At 49.8% G+C, this 26,797-nt stretch overlaps 9 protein-coding genes across 9 annotated transcripts; 4 read left to right on the top strand and 5 right to left on the bottom strand.

Moving 5' to 3' along the window:
* Positions 1 to 312: 312 nt before the first annotated feature.
* Positions 313 to 1,872, top strand: FTJAE_3026 (UDP-n-acetylglucosamine pyrophosphorylase; the record flags this gene model as incomplete). The annotated part of the gene is made up of 2 exons (XM_037349280.1): positions 313 to 1,752; positions 1,804 to 1,872. 2 exons carry the CDS (start codon positions 313 to 315, stop codon positions 1,870 to 1,872), a joined length of 1,509 nt encoding a protein of 502 aa, XP_037209939.1.
* A 302-nt stretch (positions 1,873 to 2,174) lies between these two features.
* Positions 2,175 to 3,375, bottom strand: FTJAE_3025 (thioredoxin reductase; the record flags this gene model as incomplete). The annotated part of the gene is made up of 4 exons (XM_037349279.1): positions 2,175 to 2,966; positions 3,019 to 3,137; positions 3,188 to 3,250; positions 3,357 to 3,375. The coding sequence occupies 4 exons, from the start codon at positions 3,373 to 3,375 to the stop codon at positions 2,175 to 2,177; spliced, it is 993 nt and encodes a 330-aa protein (XP_037209938.1).
* An 812-nt stretch (positions 3,376 to 4,187) lies between these two features.
* FTJAE_3024 (subunit of VP52-54 complex) lies at positions 4,188 to 6,786 on the bottom strand (the record flags this gene model as incomplete). Its single annotated transcript, XM_037349278.1, has 3 exons — positions 4,188 to 4,835; positions 4,890 to 6,664; positions 6,747 to 6,786. 3 exons carry the CDS (start codon positions 6,784 to 6,786, stop codon positions 4,188 to 4,190), a joined length of 2,463 nt encoding a protein of 820 aa, XP_037209937.1.
* A 424-nt stretch (positions 6,787 to 7,210) lies between these two features.
* On the bottom strand, positions 7,211 to 11,512 carry FTJAE_3023 (uncharacterized protein; the record flags this gene model as incomplete). The annotated part of the gene is made up of 4 exons (XM_037349277.1): positions 7,211 to 10,179; positions 10,259 to 10,452; positions 10,552 to 11,021; positions 11,483 to 11,512. The coding sequence occupies 4 exons, from the start codon at positions 11,510 to 11,512 to the stop codon at positions 7,211 to 7,213; spliced, it is 3,663 nt and encodes a 1,220-aa protein (XP_037209936.1).
* A 2,810-nt stretch (positions 11,513 to 14,322) lies between these two features.
* FTJAE_3022 (SMP2) lies at positions 14,323 to 16,721 on the top strand (the record flags this gene model as incomplete). Its single annotated transcript, XM_037349276.1, has 2 exons — positions 14,323 to 14,776; positions 14,833 to 16,721. The coding sequence occupies 2 exons, from the start codon at positions 14,323 to 14,325 to the stop codon at positions 16,719 to 16,721; spliced, it is 2,343 nt and encodes a 780-aa protein (XP_037209935.1).
* A 457-nt stretch (positions 16,722 to 17,178) lies between these two features.
* FTJAE_3021 (histidine biosynthesis trifunctional protein) lies at positions 17,179 to 19,796 on the bottom strand (the record flags this gene model as incomplete). Its single annotated transcript, XM_037349275.1, has 2 exons — positions 17,179 to 17,375; positions 17,429 to 19,796. The coding sequence occupies 2 exons, from the start codon at positions 19,794 to 19,796 to the stop codon at positions 17,179 to 17,181; spliced, it is 2,565 nt and encodes an 854-aa protein (XP_037209934.1).
* An 803-nt stretch (positions 19,797 to 20,599) lies between these two features.
* Positions 20,600 to 21,361, top strand: FTJAE_3020 (transcription initiation factor TFIID subunit 9B; the record flags this gene model as incomplete). The annotated part of the gene is made up of 1 exon (XM_037349274.1): positions 20,600 to 21,361. One exon carries the CDS (start codon positions 20,600 to 20,602, stop codon positions 21,359 to 21,361), a length of 762 nt encoding a protein of 253 aa, XP_037209933.1.
* A 269-nt stretch (positions 21,362 to 21,630) lies between these two features.
* FTJAE_3019 (mitochondrial-processing peptidase subunit beta) lies at positions 21,631 to 23,280 on the bottom strand (the record flags this gene model as incomplete). Its single annotated transcript, XM_037349272.1, has 5 exons — positions 21,631 to 22,018; positions 22,068 to 22,753; positions 22,805 to 22,882; positions 22,933 to 23,058; positions 23,134 to 23,280. The coding sequence occupies 5 exons, from the start codon at positions 23,278 to 23,280 to the stop codon at positions 21,631 to 21,633; spliced, it is 1,425 nt and encodes a 474-aa protein (XP_037209932.1).
* A 444-nt stretch (positions 23,281 to 23,724) lies between these two features.
* FTJAE_3018 (Sip1-like protein) lies at positions 23,725 to 26,669 on the top strand (the record flags this gene model as incomplete). The annotated part of the gene is made up of 6 exons (XM_037349271.1): positions 23,725 to 24,377; positions 24,446 to 24,644; positions 24,689 to 24,902; positions 24,956 to 25,963; positions 26,014 to 26,406; positions 26,461 to 26,669. The coding sequence occupies 6 exons, from the start codon at positions 23,725 to 23,727 to the stop codon at positions 26,667 to 26,669; spliced, it is 2,676 nt and encodes an 891-aa protein (XP_037209931.1).
* Positions 26,670 to 26,797: the final 128 nt, after the last annotated feature.

Genomic DNA, 26,797 nt, shown 5'->3' with positions numbered 1-26,797 from the left:
AGGTAAGGTAAGAGGCGTCTTCGTTGCTAGGGAAGTTAAGGTAAGACCGAAGACGTCAGGGACAACGGGAGAAGTAAAGGAAAGTTGCGGGCTGCTGCATAAGGGTCTTTCCGAGATCAACCTCCTTCAATTCGTATTTAGATCTCAACTCTTCCCACCCCATAGTTCCTAGCTCATTCTTCTTTTCTTTTCTCCCTTCTTCAATTCCAGCCTCTAAATATTCCGTCTTTGTGAAGTTTCTAGACATTCGGCTTCAAACTTCTGATCGCTCTCACCGCAACTCTCCCAGACCTCACATACACTTCCATCACAATGGAGGCCATCAAGCAAGCTCTTCACCTTGGCAAGGCCAATGATGCCCCTGCTGAGCCTAGCCCCGAGGCTCTCAACGAGCTCAAGGAGAAGTACACAAAGGCCGGCCAAGAGCAAGTGTTCACCTTCTACGACTCCCTCTCATCGGCTGAGCGAGGAACTCTGTACCAGCAGCTTTCTGGCTTCGACCCCGCCCATATCAACGAGATCACACACCGCGCCTTGAACCCTCCCAAGACCAGCGATGAGCCCGATCGCCTCGAGCCTCTCCCCGAATCTGCTACCGCTAGCATTCTCGACTCCAGTGCCGATGATATCTCCAAGTGGTACGACTCTGGTCTTGACCTCATCTCCAAGGGTCAGGTCGCCGTCGTCCTCATGGCTGGCGGTCAGGGCACTCGCCTTGGTAGCTCTGCCCCCAAGGGCTGCTACGACATTGGCCTTCCCTCCCACAAATCTCTCTTCCAACTTCAGGGTGAGAGAATTGTCAAGATCCAGGAGCTCGCTGCCAAGAAATCTGCGGGCTCCAACGCTGTGGTTCCCTGGTATGTCATGACCAGTAGTCCTACCCGTGGCCCTACCGAAAAGTTCTTCCAGGAAAACAACCACTTTGGCCTGAGCCAGGACAACGTCAAGATCTTCGAGCAGGGTGTTCTACCCTGCATCTCCAACGATGGCAAGATCCTTCTCGAAACCAAGGGCAAGGTTGCTGTTGCCCCCGATGGAAACGGTGGCCTCTACAACGCTCTTGTCGTCTCCGGTGTTGTTGATGATATGCGAAAGCGCGGTATTCAGCACATCCACGCCTACTGCGTAGACAACTGCCTTGTGAGGGTCGCTGATCCCGTCTTCATTGGTTTCTCTGCCGCCCTTAACGTCGACATTGCCACCAAGGTTGTCCGCAAGCGTAACGCTACTGAGTCCGTCGGTCTGATTCTCTCCAAGAACGGCAAGCCAGATGTTGTCGAGTACTCCGAGATCGATAAGGCCACTGCCGAGGAGCTTGACCCTAAGCAGTCTGATCTCCTTCGATTCCGTGCTGCCAACATTGTCAACCACTACTACTCTTTCAGCTTCCTCGATTCCATTCCTCAGTGGGCTCACAAGCTCCCCCACCACATCGCCCGCAAGAAGATCCCCTCTGCTGATCTTGAGAGTGGCGAGACCGTCAAGCCCGAAAAGCCCAATGGCATCAAGCTGGAGCAGTTCGTCTTCGATGTCTTCCCCTTCCTGACCCTGGACAAGTTTGCCTCACTCGAGGTCAAGCGTGAGGATGAGTTCTCTCCCCTCAAGAACGCTCCCGGCACTGGCGAGGATGACCCCGATACCAGCAAGGCTGATATCATGACCCAGGGCAAGCGATGGGTCGAGGCTGCTGGTGCCATTGTCGTTGGTGACAAAGCCGAGGTCGGTGTTGAGGTGTCCCCCCTCATCAGCTACGTAAGTAAATCTCATGGTATTCATGAAGCATATGATGCTAACGTTTCTCAGGGTGGTGAGGGTCTGGAGAAACTCAAGGGTACGGAGATTACGCCCCCTACTCTCCTGTGGCGAGAGTAAGAAGAAAATGAATGATACCATTACCAGCCAGGACGACATAACGATGCTGTGGTCTTAGGTTTGGCAACTAAAAGTTGATTGAAAGATCTTGTGTAGGAAGTTTATGAAATACATTGACCACAAGTAATAATAAAGATTAGAGAGACCTCGGCTTGGAACTTTCTGTATATCATGCAAACGTGAAGTGGATTAAATTGAAAGTCTTGACTGCTCCTTCTCTTTATGTAGATATCTATATCCCGCCTAAAATGGCGCAAGTCTATATGTTTTAGATTTTTAGGTGTCTATGTCTATTTCTTTTTTTAGTTGGGGTTGGGTCGATCGTCAGCTCGCTGGTCGTCCTCATGGTCGGCGAGGAACTTTTCGGCCTCGAGAGCAGCCATGCATCCAGTACCGGCACTGGTAATGGCCTGACGGTATCGCTTGTCCTGAACATCACCAGCGGCAAAGACACCCTCGACGTTGGTGTACGTGGTACCAGGGACGGTCTTGATGTAGCCATCCTCGTCCATGTCAACCTGGCCCTTGACAAGGGTAGTGGCGGGGTCGTGACCGATGGCGTAGAAGAGACCATTGGCCTCGTGGACCTCCTCCTCTCCAGTTTTGTTGTTCTTGACAACGAGGTGGCTCATGAGACCATCCTCACCACCTCGGATTTCGGTGGCGCCGCTGTTGAACTTGACGGTGACCTTGGGGTGGTTGAGGAGACGGTTGGCCATGGTTCGGCTGGCACGGAGGACATCGCGGCGGACGAGGACAGTAACGTGGCTTGCATACTTGGTGAGGAAAGTAGCCTCCTCAGCGGCAGAATCACCACCGCCTATAACGAAGAGGGGCTTGTTGCGGAAGATGGGGACGGCTCCGTCACAGACAGCGCAGGCGGAGACACCGTTCTGCCAGTACTTGTCCTCACCAGGGAGGTTGAGACGGCGAGCCGAGGCGCCGGTGGCGATGATAACGGAGTCGGCGGTGTGTGTCTCCTCGGGGGAGAACTCGGTGCTGTACTTGAAGGGTCGGGAAGAGAGATCGAGGGTGGTGACGGTGTCGGTGACAATTTCTGTGCCGAAGCGCTCGGACTGGGCTCTCATGTTGTCCTAGATGTTGTGTTAGTTACTCAGAGTTACCGAGGAAGAAGCAAAAGATTACCATCAACTCTCCGCCCATGATACCCTTGGGGAAACCGGGGAAGTTCTCAACCTCGGTGGTAGTGGTCAATTGGCCACCAGCAGCAATACCATTGGCCATGAAGCCCTCATAGAGAACGGCTATGCGATGTCAGTCCATCTTCGAATCCAGGAGAGAAAGTAAATCTCACGCTTCAATTCAGCTCGTGCCAAGTAGACAGCAGCTGTGTGGGCAGCAGGCCCTGAACCGATAACTAATTGATTCTCGTCAGACTTGTAGGTTTTGGAGGAGGGGTTCCACGATGGAGGGGCAATAAGCACGAGGGCATGGATATGGACGCGGCGTGGACAAGCACATACTGACAACCTTGCTATGCATCTTTCTGACACCAAAATCCACAGCCGGTTTTCTCGTAGTTTTATGAAAAGTAGTCGCCGCTGCCGCAATCGAAAGGCCAGCGCTGGAACGGAGAGTAACGCGTTTAAACGTGGAGGAGAACAGTTTGGCGGTGTTGGAGGGGGGGGGATTATAGGTGAGAAAAGAAAAGGTGGGCTGTCGCGATTCTTTAATACGGTAGGATCAAAGACGAAAAGCGCCACTAGCAGAGTATACCTAGGTAGTAGGTATGGACTGAGTCGCTACAGAGGTACGGTTGAGGGGCGGTTGAAAAAAGTAGAGCGGTTTCGGCGGATGAACCCTGAGAGAATAGCTTGGAAGACGTAGAGAAACGTGGTGAATGTGGGGATTGATGCAATGCAAATGCAGACAGGAGATGGAATCAATTTTGACAATGGAGATGCAGAGGGAAGATATGATTGGACAGAATGATTTATAAGCCGGCTAGTGGAGATGTCATTCAATGAGGCGCTCAGGACGGGCTTAGAAGGCATAGAACGGGATGGATGAATGACATGATTTGACTTTTCCAATGGTTAACCGTCTGTTTTGCCTTTATCAATCTTTAGATCTAACGGGCCATGACTAATCCATCTATTACCGAATGTGGCAAGGATTTCGGATGTTTGCGAGATGAGGTGCCGACGGAGCTTTAATTGATTCCTCATGATAACCAGGGATAAGGCTCCGAACAATCAACACTAGTAGACCGTACATAGCTCGTAACTCGGTATCCAGCTCATCATATGGCACGGTTAGTTAATTTAACTTAGATATCATCTGTAATTTACGCTCTATCGTCCCTCCTCAGCACCAACGCTGCCGTCTCGCTTTCCAAACCTCGCTCCTAACGATCCAATATCTCTCTTGAAGAACTTGCCAAAGTTTCGCAAGTTCTCATTTATTGTGGCCTTCTCGAGTCCTGTCTGTGCTGCAGTGCTCGTGCTACTCTGGCTGATATCTCTTGCCGCACTTAGAAGCTTCTCACCTAGAGATCCTGCTTCAAACCGCGGGCTAACAGCCGCTGCAACGGATGGGTTCATCACTCCAAGCGGGACTGTGTTACCCAGGCTTGGGGTTGTCATGAGAGGTGTGAGCAAGGGCGAGCTGGCTACCAATTTATCGTTGGGAGTGCTGTCGCGGTGAATGCCAAAGAGCTCTATCAGATGGGCATGGTCCGCTTTCCGAACACCCTTGAGATCGAGGATCTTCTTGAAGTTTGTATCTGACCGATCCGCAATATGAATCAAATACGCTTGTACCAACCCTTCCGGCGGTGACGGCCGAACTTGAAGTGTCTTAAGCAATGGATCAAGTCTGTTCATGCAATGCTGAACTCTGCGCACAAAACTGGAAGGGGGCGTCTCATGTCCAGAGAACGATGCATGATGCATAGGCAACTTCTCAAGGGCTTTGGTGAGAACATATTTGTCAAGTAACATCTACAAATCCACTTGTTAGCATACAGCATGACTCGAACTGCTCAGATAACACACCTGCTCGGCCCCAACTTCGGATATCGGTCGGCATTGAATAATGCTCGTAATGTACCCTGTGGCCAAATGCTCCACCAAGTTATCACAGAAGGCTCTGGCGTACTGTTGCTTTGAGATAAGAGCCAATATCTCGGCGGCTTTTCCATCAGCATGTCTTACCAGCTCCCCCACATATGAACTCTGGTCACCAACGCTCTCCATTGTGCTCCAATTGGTATTCTTCATCTCCCGCCAGACGCCTTCGCAGTCAAGCTCGACCGCGCGAACGAGTGCCAGAACAGAAGCACTCGCTACACCAAGAAAGGCATCCGATTGTGAGGACAAGTCGACTTTAGAAACAAACTCACTGTCAATGCGTTTCTTAATGCTTTCCTCCAGCTGATTAGTGTTGATGTGCCAGAAGTCTGCTGTATTCAATACAAGCACAACATCCTGTAATGGAGGCCCTTGGGGTCCACCAGACTGTAATAGGTGCAGCAAGACCTGCTGAGCATATTCATCGAGATACTTGGCCAATATCTTTGCCAAATCAAGAAGGCGCTCACTCGTAGATAGTTTCGCGCATTGTGACAGCGTGAGTTTGTAAAAGTGAAATAACTCAATGGCCGAGGCAATAACGGCTTGTGGTGAGAACTCGTCATCAGGCGGTATGAGCGGTTGGCTGCGGTACTTGGGTATCATGACTGCCAGTTGCTTATCTTGCGACTCGACCCACAAACTCAAGTATGGTTCGAATGCGACTGAGATCAATCCGTGGAAACTATGCGCCTTTTCCTCAACAGAGCTGAGCGTATCGATGCTGGCTCTTGATGAAGTGGCGAATCGCTTCTCAAGGCTCTGCTCAAAGTCGAGTGTCTCTTGAAGGCAACTCAACAATAGATTGACATCGATCTTGTTGCCGTCTGTCCGTCGCATGCTTCGCTCCAGAATGCCCTTGAAATCGTCTCGAGTGCCCTCGCAGAAAGCTGCTGCCAATGTCTCATTAGCCCTCCAGTGTGGAGGAAAGATCATAGCATGTTCGTCATCGTGAGTCTTCATCATTCGTTTGAACCAGGCATATCGCCGCCCAATGTTGTCCAGACTTCCAGCTTCGTCGTTGCCGCGAAACACCTGTCTGTATTCTCGAAGCTCTGTATTGACGTACCAATTCATGAGCCGAGCCTTAGCAGATTCTCCGAGGGCGTCCATGACTAGGCATGCTTCAACGAGTGTGCCTCTTCGCGCGCCGACCTCTCCTTTAGCAAATGCCATTTCAAAGTCTTCACAGACCTGTTCAAGGAGTTCTCTTTGCAGCTCGGCCACACCTCTGCTCAGCGTCGCGATCTGTTCGATACTGCGATAACTGTTGAAGTGTTTCATGAGCTGCAGAACAGCCTGTAAGAGCCCTGCGCACTCCCTATACTGGCGCGTCTTGGCCAAGCCCCTGAGCTGCTCATAAGCCGTTGTCAGCATCTGCAGCCTCTTGAGGGCCGTCATGCTCAGCGTGAGGTTCTTCTTCGTTCCATCAAGTCTCTTTATGTCGGCCGTCATCGACGTGATGTTCTGTTCGGTCTCGATCGCTCTCGAGCGCACCGTCTCGATCTTTCGAAATAGCTGTGCTAGCTCAGCTTGGGCCGACTGCATGCGCTCGAGGCTCGAGTCGGATCCATAAGCCTGGTTCGTCTCGAGGGTGGCTATTTCGTTCGAAAGCGCATTTTGGTGGCTCTGTAATGATTTGGAGACTTCGCTTATAGACGATATGGCGGATGGGTGCGAGAAGAGAAGATTGAGGTGGTCTATAGCATCGTAGTCGACTGTCCAGAAACGTTGGGGTTAGTCGCAAAGGGATAGTGGCCTTCAGGTTCAACATCTACTTACCAGCATCAAGAGCTGAAGCCTCTGGGTAAATCCCATTCATTATGGAGGAGGTTCGGTCGTTCAGAATCTAGGATATTCCAACATCAAACAGAATCCGCTATTCGATGTGAGCATGAGGAAGCTCCTTGCACGTGTTAAGAGCCATGATGGCTAAAAGCGGGCCACCCCTGGATACCTACCTAAGGTAGGTAGGTAAGCTGCCACGGTGTACGGAGTATTGTGGCTGAACTTACTCTGAGTCTCCAACTTCAACACTATCATTATAGCCTAGCAATCAACAGAATGATGAGCGGATAACAAGGCTTGTAACGGTCGAGATGCGATTACTAATGCTGCGAATAACCGTTCGGCTGTATATGATTTATTGTCCACTGTTACCAAAATGCTAATGCCAAATGCGCTACTTCGCTTTACACGTAACCTCAATGCTAGACATAAATGTATACCACAATAATATACACTCGCTACTCATCCGCAGGCCTATCACTTTCCATGCTTTCCTTCTCTTTTGACGCAGGCTCCTTGCTCTTCTTTTTCATCGAGAACCGCCAAGTTCCCATGCCCATACGACCCTCTTTAGGGGCTTCCTTTGTTTTGAAACTGCCCTGGCCCAACGATGGGCTGCTGGTCACGCTTTCGTAACTGCGGCCAAGTTGCGACAGATCTTCCCCAATTTCATCTGCGTCGCCGATGCTGGAACGATGCTCTGCTGACATATTCTTCTCGGAGAATGTGCTGCTGCCAGGTCCTTTCTTGAAAAGGACGGAATCCTTACTCAGCCTAGAAGACAAGGTGCTGAACTTGCTAGAACTTCCTTTTCTAAACAACTTCTTGACAACACTACTGTCAGCATCCTTGTGGCTCGCGGCGTTGTTGTCGGTGGTAGAATTCGAGGCTGTCATCCCTAGATCCAAAGACTCATGAGATTCCGATATCGAGTTCTGTGTATGAACAGAATACGTGTCGCGAGACATCCGCGAATCTGAAGGTGAATCATCAAGGCTTGGAGGCACTTCAATTGTCGGGGTCAGAACTTCCTTGCCCTTCGTGCGGCCTTCCTTAGACTTTCCGCGTTTCTCTTTATCCTTGCCCTTTGACTTGTCCTTATCAGGACTTGCATCCCTCTCTCTACGGGTAAAGAAGGGTGTCCTGAAGGTCGGTGCTGCCGGGTTGAGATGTCGACTCATGGACGCACGGTGACTTGGGGGACGAGATCCGATAACACCGACCTGGCTAGGCGATGTCTGAGGGTCGAGGAGATCGTCATCGTCAAGGATCTCATCATTTGCTGTAGCAAGGGTTGTTTCGAGCACAGTCGGTACTGCACCGAGCGAGGGTCGGCGAGACGGGTTCCTAGAGGACCAGCGTCCTTCGTTCGGGGACCAAACTCCCTTCTTCCCCAGCATAGAGAAATCCCGGGGAATGTTCCAGATAGAGCCGCTGTCCGTTGAGGGTCGAGGGAGATCAATGGATTTGATCGACGCAGGTCGCGAGTGCGGTAAGTCATTATCACCCGTAAGAGCTCCAGCACTACTGGTAAAGGGGTTGAGTCTCTTGGCAGAGAACGGCCTAGACGTAGGCCCCAAGCTTGGCCTGCTGGTTTCACCTCCGGAGTGCCTATTCATCCAAGAGAGGCTGATCCTGCGTTTGTTACCTGGCATGTCGTGATCATCAGTGCTTCGGGGAAACGATTGGCTCTGTCCTGTCTTGAGGCTGCCAATCGCGGGTCCTTCCACATCTGCCGGCTTCGGACCCCTGTTACGTTGAAAGTTAGATAAGAGGTTAGACAGCCTGTGGCTTGAAGCAAGAGGTGCTTGCTGAGGAGAGGAGTTAATGTTCAGAGAATGAGAGTCCACGTCGTTATACTGCGGGAAAGGTAAGTTATGTGATGAGCCGTGAGGACTGGAAAACATGTTCAGAGAGCGTCCATCAGACGACAGTGGTGACTGCGGGTTATCTTCCTCGGCAGCAGTAACAGAGTCTGGCAAAATTTGGCTAGGCAGATGCTCTTCAGCATCCTCAAATGTCTCGTCAAAGATACCCGAAGGAAGAAGAGCATGGGCTGTAGGGCTGAGTGGTCCCGCGTTCGCCCTAAAGTCGGCTTCTGACTGGTGATCATCGGCGTTGTCGGCTGCATTGTGATCCATGAATAAAATCTGGCTGAATCCAGCCCGACTAAAGCCAGTTGAGAATGTGTCTTCGGGGGGGCCGAATTGGTTGGGCGGAGGTGATAAGTTAATGTGGGAAAGAGAGTTGATATTTCCGCTGTCGAGGATATCTTGGGAGGCAGCAGGCTCGAACTCCATGGCAGTGGGGTCTGGTTGGCTGTTGTAGTAGAGTGCCAACTGATGCTGCTCTTCCTTGAGAAAGCGTATTTGCTGGTCAAGATTATGAAGCTTCTTGGTTTCGGCGACGAGCTGATTGTGCAGTTCCTTTCTCCTGGCATCCCATTCTCTTCGCACGTTCAAATCATTCTCCTTCCACTGTTCATCATCGCCACCTGGAAGTTGCTCTCGAGCAGCCTTGAGGTCTTGAAGTTGTTTTCCCTTCTCCTTCAACTCGGCCTCTAGCTCGGCACATTTCTCCTGCAACTCTGCATTAGAGTCGTCAAGTTCCTGGCCGTCTTTATCCCGCTTAGCTTCGAGCTCTTTCTTCTGCGCTTCGAACCCCTCCCTCTCTTTCTTCATCCTCTCCATCTCAATCTCAAGCTTTGAAGCAGTATCTCGGATCTTGGACTTCTTATTTTCCTTGTCCTTCAACTGCTGCTCTTTTCTTGCGCGATCCTTCTCCGCTGTACGCATTTGCTCCATGGTAGCACGGACGCTGGCCTTGAGCTGAGCGGTCTGTTCCTCCTTCTCTTTGAGCGCCTGTCTCTTGGCATCTTTCTCTTGCTTGAGCTCTTCTTCTTGTTGTTGCAGTTCAGCCTCTTCCTTGGCATACTGAGCCTGAGTCTCGTCGACTTCCTTCCGAGTGGATTCAAATCGGCGATTCAGTTCATCCAGCGATAGCTCCGGGCCATCTACAGGTGGTAGCTTGATTTGAGGTTGATCCATGCTGGCGACGGAGGGTGAGTGTCGTCGATTGACTGTATTTCGTCGCTGACTTGGACCGGTGGCGCTAACGTCAGAGGTGGACGCGTTGTTGCCATCAAGCACAGGGGCCGCCTCGACAGACGGCACTGGAGGCTTCTTTTGCGAGTCGGAATCATCTTCTTCATCACCATTTTTTGAGTGGTGGTTGTTAGGGAAGCTGGTAGGAACACGTGAGTTACCTAACTGAGGTCTGCCATCTTTTCCGAATGTTCGAAGTCGTAAAACTTGACTTCCAGCCTGGAAGTTATTCGGGCCGACAGCAACAACCCTTATATTGTAAAAGTGATCTGGTTTCAATCCTGTGACAGTGATCGCGACTTCGTTTCCCGGTGATTCGCCGACTATATGGACCGTGTTAGTCAGGGTTTGATATTTTCCTCTGCCGAAGGTTCCGAGATAAATCTCGATAGCAAGACCGACCATGAACGCCATTGACTTGGATAGTATATTTTTGTACCGGCCGATTACTGGTTGGGCGAGTCCAGCTCAGGGTAGCAGCATCGGATCGAATGCCAGCGAGGGAAACATCGGGAGGTTCAGGCACGTCGACCCCCAGGATATTGATCAGGTCTGGAACGGGTTTCCATAACGTCTGCCACGAGCGATGCAGTAGCCTGTAATGAGAGAGAATCGATGGTCAGCGCGATGCAAGAAAAGGGGCATGGTTGCTTTCTAATTGCCAACTACGCGTGAGACATAGGAGATTGACTCACCAAACGACAGCACCAAGTGTCAAGACCATCTTGGAGTGATGGATCAAAAGAACATGGATGCGGAAATCCAGCAATGCTTCGACCGTGGCGGGGGACAGGTATTCGATCAGATGACGAGGATCGAAGAAGACGGTGAAACTGCTGCACAGAAAGAGGTAGAGCAGGGCCTTCTGGTAGCTGGAGCGAGGGCTATAGATCCACCAGAAGCCAAGTACGCTGAGGATGAGAGTGGTCAAGACGGGCAACTCCCATGACATGTTCTCAGCGGTCTCAATCTTGGTGGAAGATGTTGCTGTCCTTCTCTTCCAGACCACCGACAAGAGTCCAAGTCCAGGTCCAGTTCCGATACCAAATCCAAGCTTAGGGTGTCGTGTGGGAGGGAAAGATCCTTGAGGCAGATGCCGATGCCAACAGTGGGTGGAAAAAAGGCGGGCATGGGTAAGGATGGTCTTGCCTAGACCTTGAGTTAACTAGAGAGACAGCGTGGTCATGGAAAAGGGTGGAGATTTCAGCGGCCCTGTTGGGCTTTGGCCTCCTTCTCTGGTGTTAGTGTTGTCTCGTTAGTTATGGATGGTTGCAGTGTCCAAATTCTCAGCCACAGCGCTGTCCTGTTGTTCATTGCGGAGGTACAGTGTCTTTCGTCGTCCAATGACACAGTGCCGTGCATGTCGCCTGGTCCTTCAAGCGTTGGCAAATCGAAATGTGCGCCATGTTACGGAGTACCCTGCTTGGCGATCTTTCATGCAGGATAAGACAGTTTTTCACTACACTGTATTTAGACAATGTTTGCCACAAATTTGTCGCAGTTTTTCAAGCAATGCTGTAGTTAGAACCCACTGTCGATTAACTTCCAACAGAGCTATCTATTATTGATTGCAATCAATTCTTACCAACCTATATTCATAAGGTAGTTTATATTGTTAATACTCACATAAAACTGCTGGTATGCACTCACGAACATGGCGCGCTACTAGCTAGCGTGCGTAAGCGGATTCACGGTCCCTTGGAAAACGTCACTGGTGATGTTTGCGTCAGATTTGAAGTTTCCCGCTCACGGAAGACACGACATGGCTGGGTTTTCCCCAACGGCTCGGGTCTTAAAAATGGGGTCCCGTCTGCACGGCATCATCAGTTGCCATTGCGAACAAGGCCAGTTTAGGGTTTCTGCCGTTTTACACCCTGCAGAGAGCGGATGAGGGCGCCAAGTGCACAATAGGCGAGTTCCTTGCCATTGTTCGCTCTCAAGTGTACACAATGTCCGCACATCTTGTATATACGTGGCATTGGGTTCGATAGCAGGCCGAAAGTAAGTTGGTCAATTGGTCAATAATTTAGCTCTGGACATCGATGCTCTCATTGGGTTCACTCGGACAATATATGCTTTCTCATCCTTCTCCCATGGTCAACTGGTAAGTCTTCGCTGTCATCATCATTATCAGCTTAGGCAGCTTTTTTCAATTGCCGGTTACCGCCTCATCTTCAGCTTTTTAGGCCTTTTTCTAGTGCCCATGTATGAGCCTTTCTCCGAGGCTTTGCTCAAGTTGTAACCCCTGCCTAGGTAATGCCAACAGACCCATTCCTATTGACTCTGAGCTCGGGATGTCAGCTTTCTTCAAGCATGTGAATTTGTTTGCGCTGGACTGAACATTTTCCACTTCTCGGACTGATATTGTTTGACGAGTTGGTATACTCTGGATGAACGATCATGCTTTGGCTGTGCCTTGTTCCTTAACGATCTGTTTTACGCCATAACGGAAGAGAGTTGCAAACACGAGCCTCGATCGATCAATGACATCAGTATCACCACCAGCGTCTTTTATCGTAGCATCTCCTCTGGGCAATAGATCGAGCTCGATAGAAACAAGGGAACGAAACATAAATCTCTTAACAGATATGAGGTGACGTTTTTCAGTCCTGGTTCAGCATGTGCTTGGACCGCGGCTTTTTAACCAATCCCCACTCCTGCTCAAGAAATACCTTCTGAAGTAGCAGGTACTTGTTGAATACTGGGTACCACCAAGCAAAGTTGTCAGGTTCACTTAAAGCTATATGCGACAAGACAGAATAAATCTTTATCAGTATGCAAGATCGTATCAAGATTCGCATATATAGGCAAGTTACATTTCCATATCCCACGCAAAGCTACGACATTAGGTGGCTGTCTAAACATTCAGGGTAAGGTGGTTTGTTTGATATGTAAGTGCTGCTCAGACAAATCAATATATGTTTTCAGCATTTTAGGATATACCTGGGGAAATTTTTGCTTTGTCTCCTTATGTGTGCGAGAATTCATGTGGTAGTAGGATATTAATATAATCTTTGCCAAATCCTCGATACCTGCCTCGGTTCATACAAAGCGGTAAGTGTGTAAGTGGATGGAAGGCATCCAATATTCGTTACACACGGAGTGGAAAGAACAATAGAAAAGGGTAGAGAAACCAAGATTCTTTCACATTTTTAGATACGGGACTATGAAAATGAATATGGAAGATGTAGATTGTCATCAGAATAATACCAACGAGTGTTATCGACTAACTAAGAGGTATAGTGGTGGTGGTGATAATCAAGCACCTCCAGGCGGAACAAAGCCGCCGGGGTTCGAATATCTTATCATTATCTGTGGTGAGACTTTGGAGCCAGCCTATTTTCGAACATGAGTTGACTCGAGTACTAGTATATATCTATGCTTCAATCATTGAACAAAGCCATGTTAAATCCCTGCAGATTCACAGCCTATCCGCGCCATCCAATTATCAGCAATAGTGTTGGTTCAGCGACAGAACCTGAGAGAACAGCATGTCCCAGAATTTAGAAAATATGACGCATTCAGCTGTGAAAATTAACATCTAATCAGGTTTACAGAATCATCTTATAAAAAAGTATCCGAAAACCGAATGATTGGAGTCTTAACTCGGCAACTGAGTCCGCCTGAGCCGTTCATGTGATAGATTCTGCTGGGGCATCCATCATCCATCATGATTCTGGCGGACATCTAGACCCATGCGAGCTGGGGTTATGTTGGGACGCCCCTCATGGCATTTCTGTTACAGTGACTTCGTCATTCTTCGCTGACTGCAGGCGGTTTCTATGCTTCTATGAGGTGTGCCGCGGCACAGGAGTAAGACGCCTCCAAATTATGATGAAATTACTACACACTCGTTTCTGTGATGTTTCAACCCAAATAATTTCATATTTGTTATTGTTTAGGACTTCAAATTTCCAAGTAAAAAACACTTCTCCAATCCTGGTGACGTCTTCACCTGATCTAATCGACTCGGCGACTGGGGTGGTAGTTAAGAGAGAGAGAAAAAAAGGAAGTGCCCAGGCAGCCAGGCTAGGCCAGGCCAAGCCCGCTCAACCACAGCAGTCTCTTGTACTCGGTACCTCTATTGTCCATTACCTCCACTTGCGCTCAACCCGCCTCAAGCCATTCTGTACCTTCGCCTAGGTACTCCCCCAACATTTCACATTCCATCCCATCTTTTCTGCTCTGTCTAACTCACCTTAGAATTTCGACTGCATACCTTTGGATCGCCTTACGCTTAAGTTTCCCCTCCATATTCAGATAAACTTCTTTTAGGACCCCGGGCTCCTGTCACCTGCTACTGTTTCGTTTCCTTTCGGGAGCTTCTCAGTGTCGTTGGGCCCTTCGGATCGTCGTGATACCCCCCGCGACAAGCCGCTACAGCTTCTCCAGCTTCTCCAACTCGCGATCAACATTGACAACACAAAAATCTTTCCCATACGACGTCCTCTGCCGTAGTAGGCAAGATGCAATATGTGCGCGGTCTCAGCGAGTCCGTCTCGACAGCCTGGAATTCAATCAACCCTGCGACTCTCAGTGGTGCTATTGATGTCATTGTCGTCGAGCACGAGGATGGCACTCTGGTCTGCTCGCCGTTCCATGTCCGATTCGGAAAGTTCTCTCTCCTAAGGCCGTCGGACAAGAAGGTCGAATTTAAGGTCAATGGCGTCAAACAAAGTTATTCCATGAAACTCGGCGAAGGCGGCGAGGCCTTCTTCGTCTTTGAGACCACAGACAGGATCCCACAGTCGCTGCAGACATCGCCCCTCGTTTCTCCCGCTTCCAGTCCTGCGAGCAGTCCACCCCTCAACCCGGAACAGTCAGAGTCTGGTTTGCAGGAGCCAGAAGCGTTCGAGCTTGACGCTTCAGAGTCCAAGCTGCGACGCCCGCTCCCGTCCGTGCTCTATAAGAAAGACGATGGTAACTCTAGGCATATCCTGCCCTCTTCTAACAAACAAGGACTAACACCAGAGCAGGCTTGATCACACCCCTTTCGACTTCCCCAGAGTTATCCAGCGCCCGCCCGGCATCTGGCGACTGGTCTTCAAGGGTGCCTCGACCACATAGTGACGATATTCTCCGTGCCAGTGCTAGAAGCCGAGGTCTAGACGGAAACAGTTCCGCCGATGATGATGAGCATGTTGCTTCTGAACGATCCTCCAGTCCTCCGCCTCTGGCACCGGGCGAGGCTCTCGAACGTGCCAGGGCCTTGTCTAAAGGACTCTCTGCCGCAAGCATACCTACAAAGGTCACTGACAGCGGTGATTTGATGCTAGACATGAATGGGTTCAAGGGAAACGAGGAGGACATTCTTCGGGCTGAGATTTTGGCTCGACAGATTCTTTCCGAAGAGTTGGATGGAAACTATGACATCGGCGCACTCATTGGGTTCGACGAGCAGGGAAACCTATGGATCTACAGCAGTGAAGAGGCCAAACAAGCTGCTATGAACAAGACTATTGAGGCGTCTTTGCAGTCGCACCGCAGGGCTACTGCAGCCGATGCTATTTCTGATCCCGGTTATCAGAGCGACAGTAGCGATGCAACTGCTTCTCCCATTCCATTGCATCGAAGAGCCGAGTCCGACGCTGGCCCTATGGATTTGCAAACTCCTCCCCGCACCCCGCCGAGCTCATCGGGGCATGCAGGAGATCCCAACAGGAATTACGCCAAGACCTTGCGATTGACTAGTCAGCAGCTCAAGGATCTGAAGCTTCAGCCAGGTGCGAACTCGATGGCTTTTACTGTCAATCGAGCTACCTGCAAAGCAAACATGTACCTCTGGAGGCATGAGACGCCTGTTGTCATCTCGGACATTGACGGTACTATTACCAAATCGGACGCCCTCGGCCACGTGTTGAACATGATTGGCCGTGACTGGACTCACTCAGGTGTGGCCAAGTTGTACAGTGATATTTCCGCCAATGGTTATAATATCATGTACCTTACCAGTCGATCCGTTGGACAATCGGATACTACAAGAGCCTACCTGGCGGGTATCGTTCAGGATGGCTACAGGATGCCGCCCGGACCTACAATCCTGTCACCAGATAGAACCATGGCTGCACTAAGGCGAGAGGTCTACCTTCGCAAACCCCACATCTTCAAGATGGCAACTCTTCGAGACATTCGAAACTTATACGGCCCAGATCGTCATCCCTTTTATGCCGGTTACGGAAATCGTTTGACCGATCAGATCTCTTACCGGACCGTCGATGTCCCTCGAAACCGCATTTTCACCATCAATTCAAACTCTGAAGTGTCTCTTGATCTACTGACACTCAACAAGCTCAAGATGAGCTACGTGAATATCAACGAAGTCGTTGACCATTACTTCCCTCCCGTGAGCACACTGGTAAAAGGTGGCGGCGAGGAGTACACAGATTTCACGTATTGGAGAGATGATCCTCTTGCCATGGCTGACTTTTCAGCAAGCGAGAGTGATGATGGCGATGACGATGACGGCCCAGGAGGTCCTACTAGCGAGTATGGTGATGATGAAGAGGAATACGACGATGAGGATGGCGAAATAGATGAAGAAGTGGACGAGATCGGTGAAGGACTTGCTGATAGTTACATCTCTCGAGCATCTATGGATGAGTTTGCCGAAGCCGCAAGTGTTTTGGGCGGTAGCGTTGACGAAGAGCTACTCAAGGCGTCTATGACACGCGACTTGAAAGAAGCTTACGACGAGGAGGATGAAGATGAGATTTACGAAGATGGCGAGGAAGGCCATCAAGACGAACACCAGGGCGACGGAACTCCTGATGCTGCTCCCGTTGGACAAAGGCGTCAAGGTCAGCTTAAGGAGGACGTTCTCGCCCAACACATAACAGGGGTTGGTCATCTCACCGTTGAGAAATGAAGTGAAGTGAAGGAAAGCTAAGTATCACGAACAGGCCACCGAGGCTGTCGCTACTACTCCTACCAGGCAGTAAGTTGTAACGAATTCAAGGGAGTTTTTTTAGAGTGTTTGTGGGTTATTTTTCATAGACGTTGATGGCGAGAGTCTTTTCTGACTGCATAAGAGGAGTCAGATAGGGTTGACAAGGGGGGAGAAAGGGTTTTACATAGTGAGGCATAGCGCGGCGTTGAGCGTTTCATTGTACTTGTAGTGGTTACATCATGGCATTCTGACAGACAAAGGCTTTTGTTGTCCGACAGGCTAAAATATACTACTTGAGCAAGCTGCATTTTATTTTGGAGCACCATGGTCTGTGTGCATATTGAAATAACATCTTTCTCCAAGCCGGCGCTCCTATCCTAAAGAAAACCCATCTTTTGTCTACATACGCCTTTTTCCATTTGTTGTATGTCCCTGTCTACTGCTGTTGCTCCAAATAGTTGAGTCGGATCTCCACAGCCCTTCTATGAGCCTCAAGCTCCTCGACCTTGGCCAGTTGCATGACGGCGGTACCAACATTCTTGAGACCTTCAGCAGTAAGGTTGGAGCTTGTAATGTGCTTCTGGAACGAGCCCAAGTTGACGCCAGAGTACTGCTTGGCGAATCCATAAGTAGCTGTGAAAGTTGTTAGCATCAATCGCATACAATAAATTAACGAGAGAACTTACGCAAAGAATGGTTGACGCCAGCAGAGTAGTCGCCAACACTCTCAGGGGTCCAGTGACCAATAAACACACTGCCAGCGTTCATGACATGATCAACAGCATTCTCGGCATCCTTGATTTGGAGGATGAGGTGTTCAGGGGCATACTGGTTGCTGATGCGCATGGCCTCTTCAATGTCCTTGACCTGAACAGTGACAGAGTGAGCAATGGATCCTCGGACGATATCGACACGAGGAAGAGCAAGGGCTTGTTTGTGAACTTCGTCCTCAATAGCCTGGAGCTCCTGCTCATTGAGGCCAACAGCAAGCAGAATGACTTGGCTATCGACACCGTGTTCGGCTTGAGAAAGAAGATCAGAGGCAACAAAAGCAGGGTTGGCATCCTTGTCGGCAACAACAAGAACCTCAGAGGGCCCAGCTGGCATGTCAATACCGCAGCCAGCATTGGTGTCGTTGCTGACGTGCATCTTGGCCGCAGTCACAAATTGGTTACCAGGTCCAAGAATCTTGTCAACCTTGGTGACACTCTCCGTGCCATAAGCCAAAGCGGCAACAGCCTGAGCACCACCCGCCAATACAATGCTCTCAGCACCGACCTTGTGAGCAACGTAAACAATTTCAGGGGTAATGCGACCATCAGATCTAGGAGGGGAGGCAAATACAATCTTCTGGCAACCAGCCACCATAGCTGGAACTCCAAGCATCAGAGCAGTACTGGGAAGAACAGCGGTTCCACCAGGGATGTAAAGACCGACTCGCTCAATGGGTCTCGAGAAGCGGCTACAGACAATGCCAGGCATAGTCTCAACCTGGAGAGACTTTTCCTCCTGCTGTGCAGAGTGGAACTTTCGAATATTCTCAAAAGAGACGTCAATAGCTTCAATGGTCTCAGGCGAGATATCCATAAGCTCCTTAGGGAAGGGAGCCTTCAGCACAGGCGATGTCAATGAAGTGGCCTTCTCAAACTTGTGGGTGTAAGATAGAACAGCTTTGTCGCCGCCAGTTCGCACGTCTTCGATGATAGGCTGAATGATCTTCAAGATGGCGTCGGGGGATTTCTGAGAAGGTCTCTTAAGCTTCTCTACGAGATCAGCCTCGGAGATCTTTGAGGCATCAACTCGCTCCATGGCAATACGTCCATCAGCTGGTTTCTCTACCACTGGTTGTGAGGGCTTCGCGGGGGCTGCATCGGTCTCGATACCCTCCTTCTCCGCCCACTTGCCCTTGGCATTGCCTGTTCTACGCTTGACCTTCAAGCTCTTGGCGTCCAGATTAGCCTCAATGTCTGCGAGGCTAACACCTGCGCCAACCGCCTTAGTTAAAGCAAAGTAGATCAGATCAGCAGCTTCGAAAGCGATGTTCTCTTTGGTCTTGCCATCGCAAAGCTCCTCTGCTTCCTCCATAATCTTTGCTCGCAGAAGCTTCTCATCGGAGAATAAGCGGGCCGTGTAAGAACCCTGAGGGGCAGACTCTTTGCGAGACTTGAGTGTCTGTTCAAGTGCTGAAATGCCGTTGAGGTCTCCAAAGCAGCCGAACTGCTGGAGGTGGCAGAAACGGCCATTCTGATTAACCACAAATTTGAGAGTGTCGTTGTCACAGTCGAGACCAATTCGCAACAGTTCCTGAGTGTCACCAGAAGTAAGTCCCTTCACCCAAAGACCACGTTTGCGACTCTGGTAGACTCCGGTTTGTGTTCTGAGAGCCTCCAGAATACTCTCCTCGCTGGTATAGGCGAGACCCAACGCGATCCCGGCATCATCGGTAACCACAGTAGGGATAAGGCCGTCAGGTCGATCGGATTTCCAGTATGATGCGATAACCTTAGATAACAATAATCGACCCGAATCGTTCCTGTCGGTCGTCAAACTTGTAGAAGGAATGATAGGGATTGCATTGGCCTTCTTGGCAATTTCGATGAACTTTTTGATATCGGTCTTAAGAGCTGGCTTAATGTAAAGGCTCTTGATCTTCTTGGCTGATGCTTCCTTAATAAACTTGTCGACGGAGCTCGATGAAATGTCGAAATCTTTTACCAATAGACCATTTTTGGAAGCTGCGGAAATGTCAAGGGAAGAAACAGTGGGAATTGCTCTTGCGCCATATTCTGTGTACTCAGAGTAGGACTCTGAAGCAACAAAAACCGTTCGAACCCCGCCATCGAGCAACGCAATCACATCGTCCGGGTCACTTAAACCCGTGGCATCCATGTGAACATTGGTTCCGGCACTTGGGCGACCCCAATCCTTAGAAGCTATCTCATAGAAAGGAGCTCCCAGAAGGGCAATCTCATGACGAGTGAGGCCATCATTGGTAGCCTGTCCATCGGGGCTGCCAATGCTCACCAAGAATGGCAGTGGTAGAGTCGTCTCCATCTCTGTAACGAACCAGATGAATACAATTGGTGTCGATTATAGTCGAAAGCTTAGCATGGAGGTTGTTAAATCGAGTAGTAAAAGAGTGAAGATCGCCCGTGGAAAAGTTGAATTGATGACTATGAGTCCTCCTGCATCGGCGAGAAATGGTGGGGCACTCTTTACTCATTGCCCCTCCGTCGTTCTTTCCTTGCTTGAAATCCGACTTCCGCCAGTGGCTACTTAGGTACCTACTAAGGTAGCACCGACCTTAGGTACTAAGGTAAGTACCTACCTGTACCTTACCTAAGTATAGTACTTTAGACACATGATACCTAATGAGGAAAGAAAGTGCGATTCGAGATTACAAGCCGTTTTCGCCTCATACCTAATAGCCTTTAAGACTAACTCATTTTGATCCTGTCACTCTCATGACTTTGTTGTTTTGGAAAGCTCTTTTATCGGAATGAACGCATCGAAATTTAAGGTGTGGTCTGTGCAGTTTCGCTACCAGATCACATCTCGGATTATCGAATTCTCCGGCCAAAGCACCTGGCATGCGACTCACCGTCGCAAAGGAAATAATTCGAGGTCAATCAGCTCTCGTCTTAGCACGTTAACTTTTACTGTAGGTATCTCCCCAAATGTAAAAGCACTCTCAATCACATGTCAACTTTATTTCGTCAGCTTCACTCATTGATAGCACGGGCGTCTTTCAGCCTTGCCAAACACGAACTCGAGTTCTTCGCGTGATATCGCTTCGAGGCTTTCACGAACAGTCGCATCCAGGAGACCTATCACGAAGCATTGCAACATCGATCAAGATGTCATCAAGCCAACCCCAAATAAACGGGGTTCCTGCCTCATCGGCAAGCACTTCGCAACCATTACCAAGCACACAGACCACGGCGGCCGCTTCTAGCCAGACTGCTGCTGCAGCCTCACAGAACGCACCTCCTCCAGCGCCATCAACAACCGCCCCTCGACCGCGCGACTCAAGGCTTATCGAACTACTGCTCACATCGCAAGGTGTTACCGCTTATGAGCCACGCGTTCCCCTCCTCCTTCTCGACTTCGCCTACCGTCATACCTCATCTGTTCTTAGCGATGCGCTACATCTTTCCGGCGACCCATATGTCACACAAGCCGGCTCTAAACCATCAGCAAATGCTGGAGCAATCTCAGCACCTGCAGGCGACGCTGCAGTCACCGCCAATGCCGTTAAGCTCGCCATCGCTGCGCGACTCAGCTATCAGTTCCGCGGAGGAAACGCAGGCGGGGGGATTAGCAAAGACTACATGCAAGAACTTGCACGCGAACGCAACAAGGTAGCACTGCCTAAAATTGTGCCCAGTGAATGGGGTGTGCGACTACCAAGCGAACGATTCGTCCTGAGTGGCACAAGTTGGGGACTGAAGGATGTATGGGATGAAGAGGATGAAGAGGAAGAGGAACAAGGGGGTGATGCCATGGAGGGTATTGAGGGTCCCGAGCCTGAAGATATCGGCGGAGATGGGGTTGAGGGCGGGACGGTAGAGGATATGTTTGGTGAGGATGTCGACGAAGAGATGGCTGAGGAGGGCTAGGTGTCCGTCTTTTCATCTAATCAATGATCATGACACAATGCATTCTAATTCAAGAAAGACCATAGACGCTACCTCGAAAGCACTACAGATACTATATGACAAAATTGCAATTAGCTACTGATGGCAGTACAGTCAAGGCATAATTATCACAACTCCGTGTTACCTAGCATGAACAGAGGAAATCTTATGGTACACTAGGCCTGTAAACGGTATCTCATACACTCTATACCCTTATTTCGATTTTCACAATCTCATCAGCCCTCTCTTCTTCAAAACTTGGGCTTCATGGTGTTGCGAAGTCTCTGGTAGTCAAAGAGACCCTCAATAGTTCCAACAGCGCTAACAGCAATATCCCGATCCCAAAGTTTTCGGTTGGCGAAATCCATGATATCCTTCTCGGTGATAGCATCAATCTTTCGCTCAATCTCGTTAGGGGCCATGCGGCGGCCAGTGGTCACGAGCTGTCGGCCAATGTCCTCAGCAACCGCTGTGGTGCCGTCGAGTGATAGGAGGATGGAGGCCTTGAGCTGAGCCTTAGCACGCTCGGTCTCAGCGGCGCTGACGTTGGTGCAGAGGCGCATCCACTCACGGATAGCGAAGTGGACGAGGTCGTCAACTCGGTCAGGCTTGTCGGAAACAAGGTAGATACCCCAAAGACTATGACGAGTTAGTTACTTCAAATTCATGGCATGACATCAGGACCTACCCAGTGTCGTTGTAGCTAGTGGAGAAGCTCATGAAGCTGTTAGCAAGGTCGTGCTTGTGGACCCAGCCGCTGAGTTTGCTGCCCTGGTGGGGAGCCTGGCCAACAGCCTTGTCGTAGTTGCCAACAATAGCCTGAGCGACAAGAGCAGTGAAGTAGTCCTCAGAGTTCCAGCTGACACCCTCAACAGCGAGGGCGATGTTAGCAGTAGGCATGCCATCATCTCGGACACGGACGTCAGAACCCATGAAGTCAGCCTTCTGCTTGGAGGCAAGGTAGGCGCTGGTCTGGGGAGCGCTTGAGGGGAGACCGGAGAAGTGCTTCTCAGCGAGCTCGACGAGCTGCTCGTGAGGGATGCCACCGGCACCAACGAGAACCATACGGTCAGCAGTGTAGTTGTTCTTGATGTAGTCGGTGAGTTCTTTTCGGGTGATGTCGCGGATGTTCTGTCGAGGGCCAAGGATAGTGCGGCCAAGGGGCTGGTGCTGGAAAGCAGTAGCATGGAGGTGATCGAAAACAACCTCCTCAACCTGCTTTTCAACCTCTTCGGACTCTCGGAGAATAACGTCGCGCTCACGCTCGATGGCGGACTCCTCGAGCTTGGAGTTCTGGAGAATATCGGAGAGGATATCGACACACTGGGGAACATCAGAGTTGAAGGCCTTGGCGAAGTAGACGGTGTTCTCGCGCTGAACGGTCGTTAGCATCAGTCAATTCCGTATCCCCTTCATCCGACTGACCGAAGTGTAGGCGTTCAGGTGACCACCCATATTCTCAATCTCCAACTCCAATTGCTGCTGAGTTCGCTTGGCGGTACCCTGATTGCATTGTTAACGAGTGGCCTCGGCCAATTAATGGGTTGTCGAACCTTGAAAGCGAGATGCTCAAGGAAGTGGGCGGTACCGTTGGTCTCGTCAGTCTCAGCCCGGGAACCGGCATCGATCCAGACACCGACGGTCGACGTTTGCGCAAAGGGCGAGTGCTCGGTAGCGACCTATCAGAAGGGCGTGTCAGGAGGGCAGTCCCAAGCGGTTGTCGAGGCCAATTGACCTCGGTTGATGATGCTCACAGTCAATCCATTCTTAAGAGTCGAAGTCTGAGTCTTGCCGACAGTAGAAGGGGTGGCAAAGCCTCGTGTGAAAGGAGCGGCGGCCGAAAGACCAGCACGGTTTCGCAGACCTCGCGAGAGGTTCAAAGCCAGTCTCCGGGACGCCATGACGCAGGTTTGGAGGGTCGACGCTGAATTGAGTGGTTTGATGAAATCTTTCGATCTGGCTCGGCTAGAAGCTTTACTGAGATAATTTGCAGCCTGAGCACTGAGGCAGAAGCTTAGTCATTCCGGCCGTCCCCGAATCAGAACGACTCGAAATCAAGGCCGGAGCCAATGATAAGCACCCATTACTAACCAATTCCAACTCCACTGAAACTCCACTATAATCCAGGCTCGTCCGTTTTCGTGAGCTTCTATGACAATGCCTTGTCAACACAAATGTCGTCGAACAACATCAAACTTGTTGATGTGATTTTGTGCCTGTTACCTCGATTTTCAAGTTTCAAATATTCACCAAACTCTATACATGCGAAGCCTGAATTTCTCAGTCAATTGGATAAATAAACCTATTTCAATCAAGCCTGCTCCTCTTGTTCTCATTTCATCGCGATGCCTTCTGACAATTACAACTTTGGCGATGTCTTCCAGGCGATTTACATCGCCAAGCAGAAACCTTCGCCACGTCCCGTTTCTGAAGACATGAAAGTTGTTTTACAAAGCTTCCCGCCTCTCGGGAAAGTGACACCTATCCAGGGTACAGAGGTCACATTGACGCTTGTCCTTGAGATACCCAAGTACCGTACCAATGAGCCATGGGAAGCCTCAGTATGGCACTCGGTAGACGGCTCAGATTGGAAGGATCTGGAGGTAGTCTCACTCACAGAGACTGGAGCCCCCCAGACTCTCCAGGCACTGGATGATTCCATGTCACGATTCTATTTCACATCTTCCTTCTCATTTACAACATCTGTGCAGTTCACTTTCAAGTTCCGACATAGTCCTGATGCAGACTGGAGATGGATTCGTGATGAACGGGGTGTCAATGATGGCTTGATTGTCAATGCCTCTAACAGGATTCCTTCTAGTGATCTCTCTGATTCAATTCCTGATCTCAATTCTCAAGACTGGAGTGTCAAGCCACGTTTGAGTCAATCACCTAGAACTTCACTCTGGACACTCGAAGCAGTCATTCCAACTGCAAATGGCAATGAGTCTTCGTACAGAGACATCACTGTCGGTACCCCCTGGGGCTCTTTTGTTAGGTAAGTTCGGCGGAGTGACACGGCAAATCGAAAATCCATTAGCAACCATGTTATCTGACTTGACACAGATGGTTCTCTCTTGTCAGACTATGGTCACCGTGGCTTGCACCTCGCCATGGGCACTCTCAATTCAAACTCGATAAAGATGCCATTCTCTGTTGCTTCTTAAGCCCCCAAGGTCAAAACCTAGTGTTCCTTGCCGTCGGCGGTGTCAGTCATGTCTTGCCAGTATTTCGAAGCGAGCCCAATGGAAAGCTGCAGGTTCATGTAAGTGTGTCTGATGCAGCTTCCTGCAGTATCTAACAGTTCAGATCCGAAATGACGGTCTCTCCGAAGAAAAGGCCGTTATTCTTGTTTCGGTTGGAGACGATTTCGACTGCGCCATTGCGTCTGTGATGTATCATGCTCGAGATATGGTTGCGGGAACAAAGAAGGCCAGCGATGACTTGTCACAGGACTTACCCGCATTGAAGAGGGACTTTAAAGCAGAGTGGCTAGAATACTGGTTTGATGGACTGGGCTTCTGTGTGTTCTTGAGTACTTTCAACTTCGAAAGACCACGAACTAATTATATACAGGCACATGGAACGCTCTGGGCCAACGACTAACAGATCAGAAAATATTCGACGCTCTCGATAAGCTTTCTGAGCACAACATCCAGATATCTAGTCTCATTATTGATGACAACTGGCAGTCGATCGACTATCGTGGCCCGAGCCAGTTTCAATATGGTTGGAACGAGTTTGAAGCGGAACCCAGGGGATTTCCCAAAGGCTTGAAATCCACCATATCTCATATTCGACAGAACCATCCACATATCCAACACATTGCTGTTTGGCATGCCCTCCTGGGCTATTGGGGTGGCATTGCTCCTGATGGCAAGCTTGCCAAGACATACAAGACTATCGTAGTGACACGGGAAGAAGCTGACCGCCGAAATCTTCCGTTGGGTGGGAAGATGACGGTAATCGCACAAGAAGATGTGTATCGATTCTATGAAGACTTTTATCGATTCCTTTCAGATGCCGGTATCGATGCTGTTAAGACGGATGCGCAGTTCATGATCGATACGTGGATCGAAGCATTCCCTCGCCGAGATCTGATCAATACGTACCTCGATGCGTGGACCATCTCACTTCGCAACTTCAGTTACAAGGCGATATCATGTATGTCGCAGTTCCCTGAGGCACTCTTCCATTCGCAGATGCCAACCAATCGGCCTACCATTCTTGTTCGAAACTCTGACGACTTCTTCCCTGAGGTTCCTGCTTCACATCCATGGCACGTGTGGACAAATGCGCACAATGCTATTTTTATGCAGCATCTAAATGTTCTTCCCGACTGGGACATGTTCCAAACTGTTCATGAGTATTCCGGATTTCATGCTGCGGCCAGATGTGTGAGCGGAGGTCCAATTTATATCACTGATGTTCCCGGTGAGCATGACATGGATCTTATTGAGCAAATGAGTGGTCGCACCCCGCGGGGTAAGACTGTCATATTCCGGCCAAGCTCTTTAGGAAAGGCCGTTGACCCTTATATCGGATACGACGATGATTTACTCCTCAAGGTTGGAAGCTATCATGGTAAGAATTATCTAGAGGGAAGCTAGTAGTGTGTACTAATCATGATCCAGGAGCCTCACATACCGGAAGCCCTATCATGGCCATTTTCAATATCTCCTCTCGGCCATTGACTGAATTGGTAGCTCTTTCAGCGTTCCCTGGTGTGGTTCGCGACCTTGAATACCTGGTTCGTGCTCATACCACAGGCAGGGTTTCTCGTCCTACAAAGATCGGGAGCCCAGGATCACTATTTACTATCTCATTGCCTGTCAGAGGCTATGATATTCTCTCCGCCTTTCCTCTGACTCGCCTATCCAGCAAGAACCATGGCAATGTCGGGATCTCGAATTTAGGCCTGTTAGGCAAGATGGCTGGTGCAGCAGCAATCCTCATGAACGATGTTCAAGTGCGAGAGAATGGACGTGTTTTGATTGATACGCGAGTTAAAGCATTTGGCACCCTAGGTAAGGAGTATTACTGTTTTTTTTTTACATTGACTAAAATCCGACAATCTTCAGGGATCTTTGTATCTATACTCCCTTCTTTGAAGATTGAAGATGATTTTCTGATTACGGTTCAAGAAAAGGTCATACCCGTACATACCGTGGCCATTTCTAAGGTTGATACTTATGTACTTGAGATCAACATTGGAAAAGCCTGGAAGGAATTGGGTCTTGAAACTCGATGGGGAAATGACGTCGAAGTCAAGGTCTACTTTAGTTTGTGAAAAGTATCTACTCACACATATTCAAGAAGAAAAAGAACAACTTGCCAAACTCAATATATACTGAGCTTATTCGTTATCATAAGTCGTACAAGTAAACAAGTGTAGGTAGTTTATTCATGCGAAGAGGT

Source organism: Fusarium tjaetaba (assembly GCF_013396195.1).
Source record: "Fusarium tjaetaba strain NRRL 66243 chromosome Unknown NRRL66243_c0000060, whole genome shotgun sequence".
Taxonomy (NCBI): domain Eukaryota; kingdom Fungi; phylum Ascomycota; class Sordariomycetes; order Hypocreales; family Nectriaceae; genus Fusarium; species Fusarium tjaetaba.
Note: the sequence above shows the minus strand (reverse complement) of the source record. Positions and strands in the feature narration are given on the sequence as shown.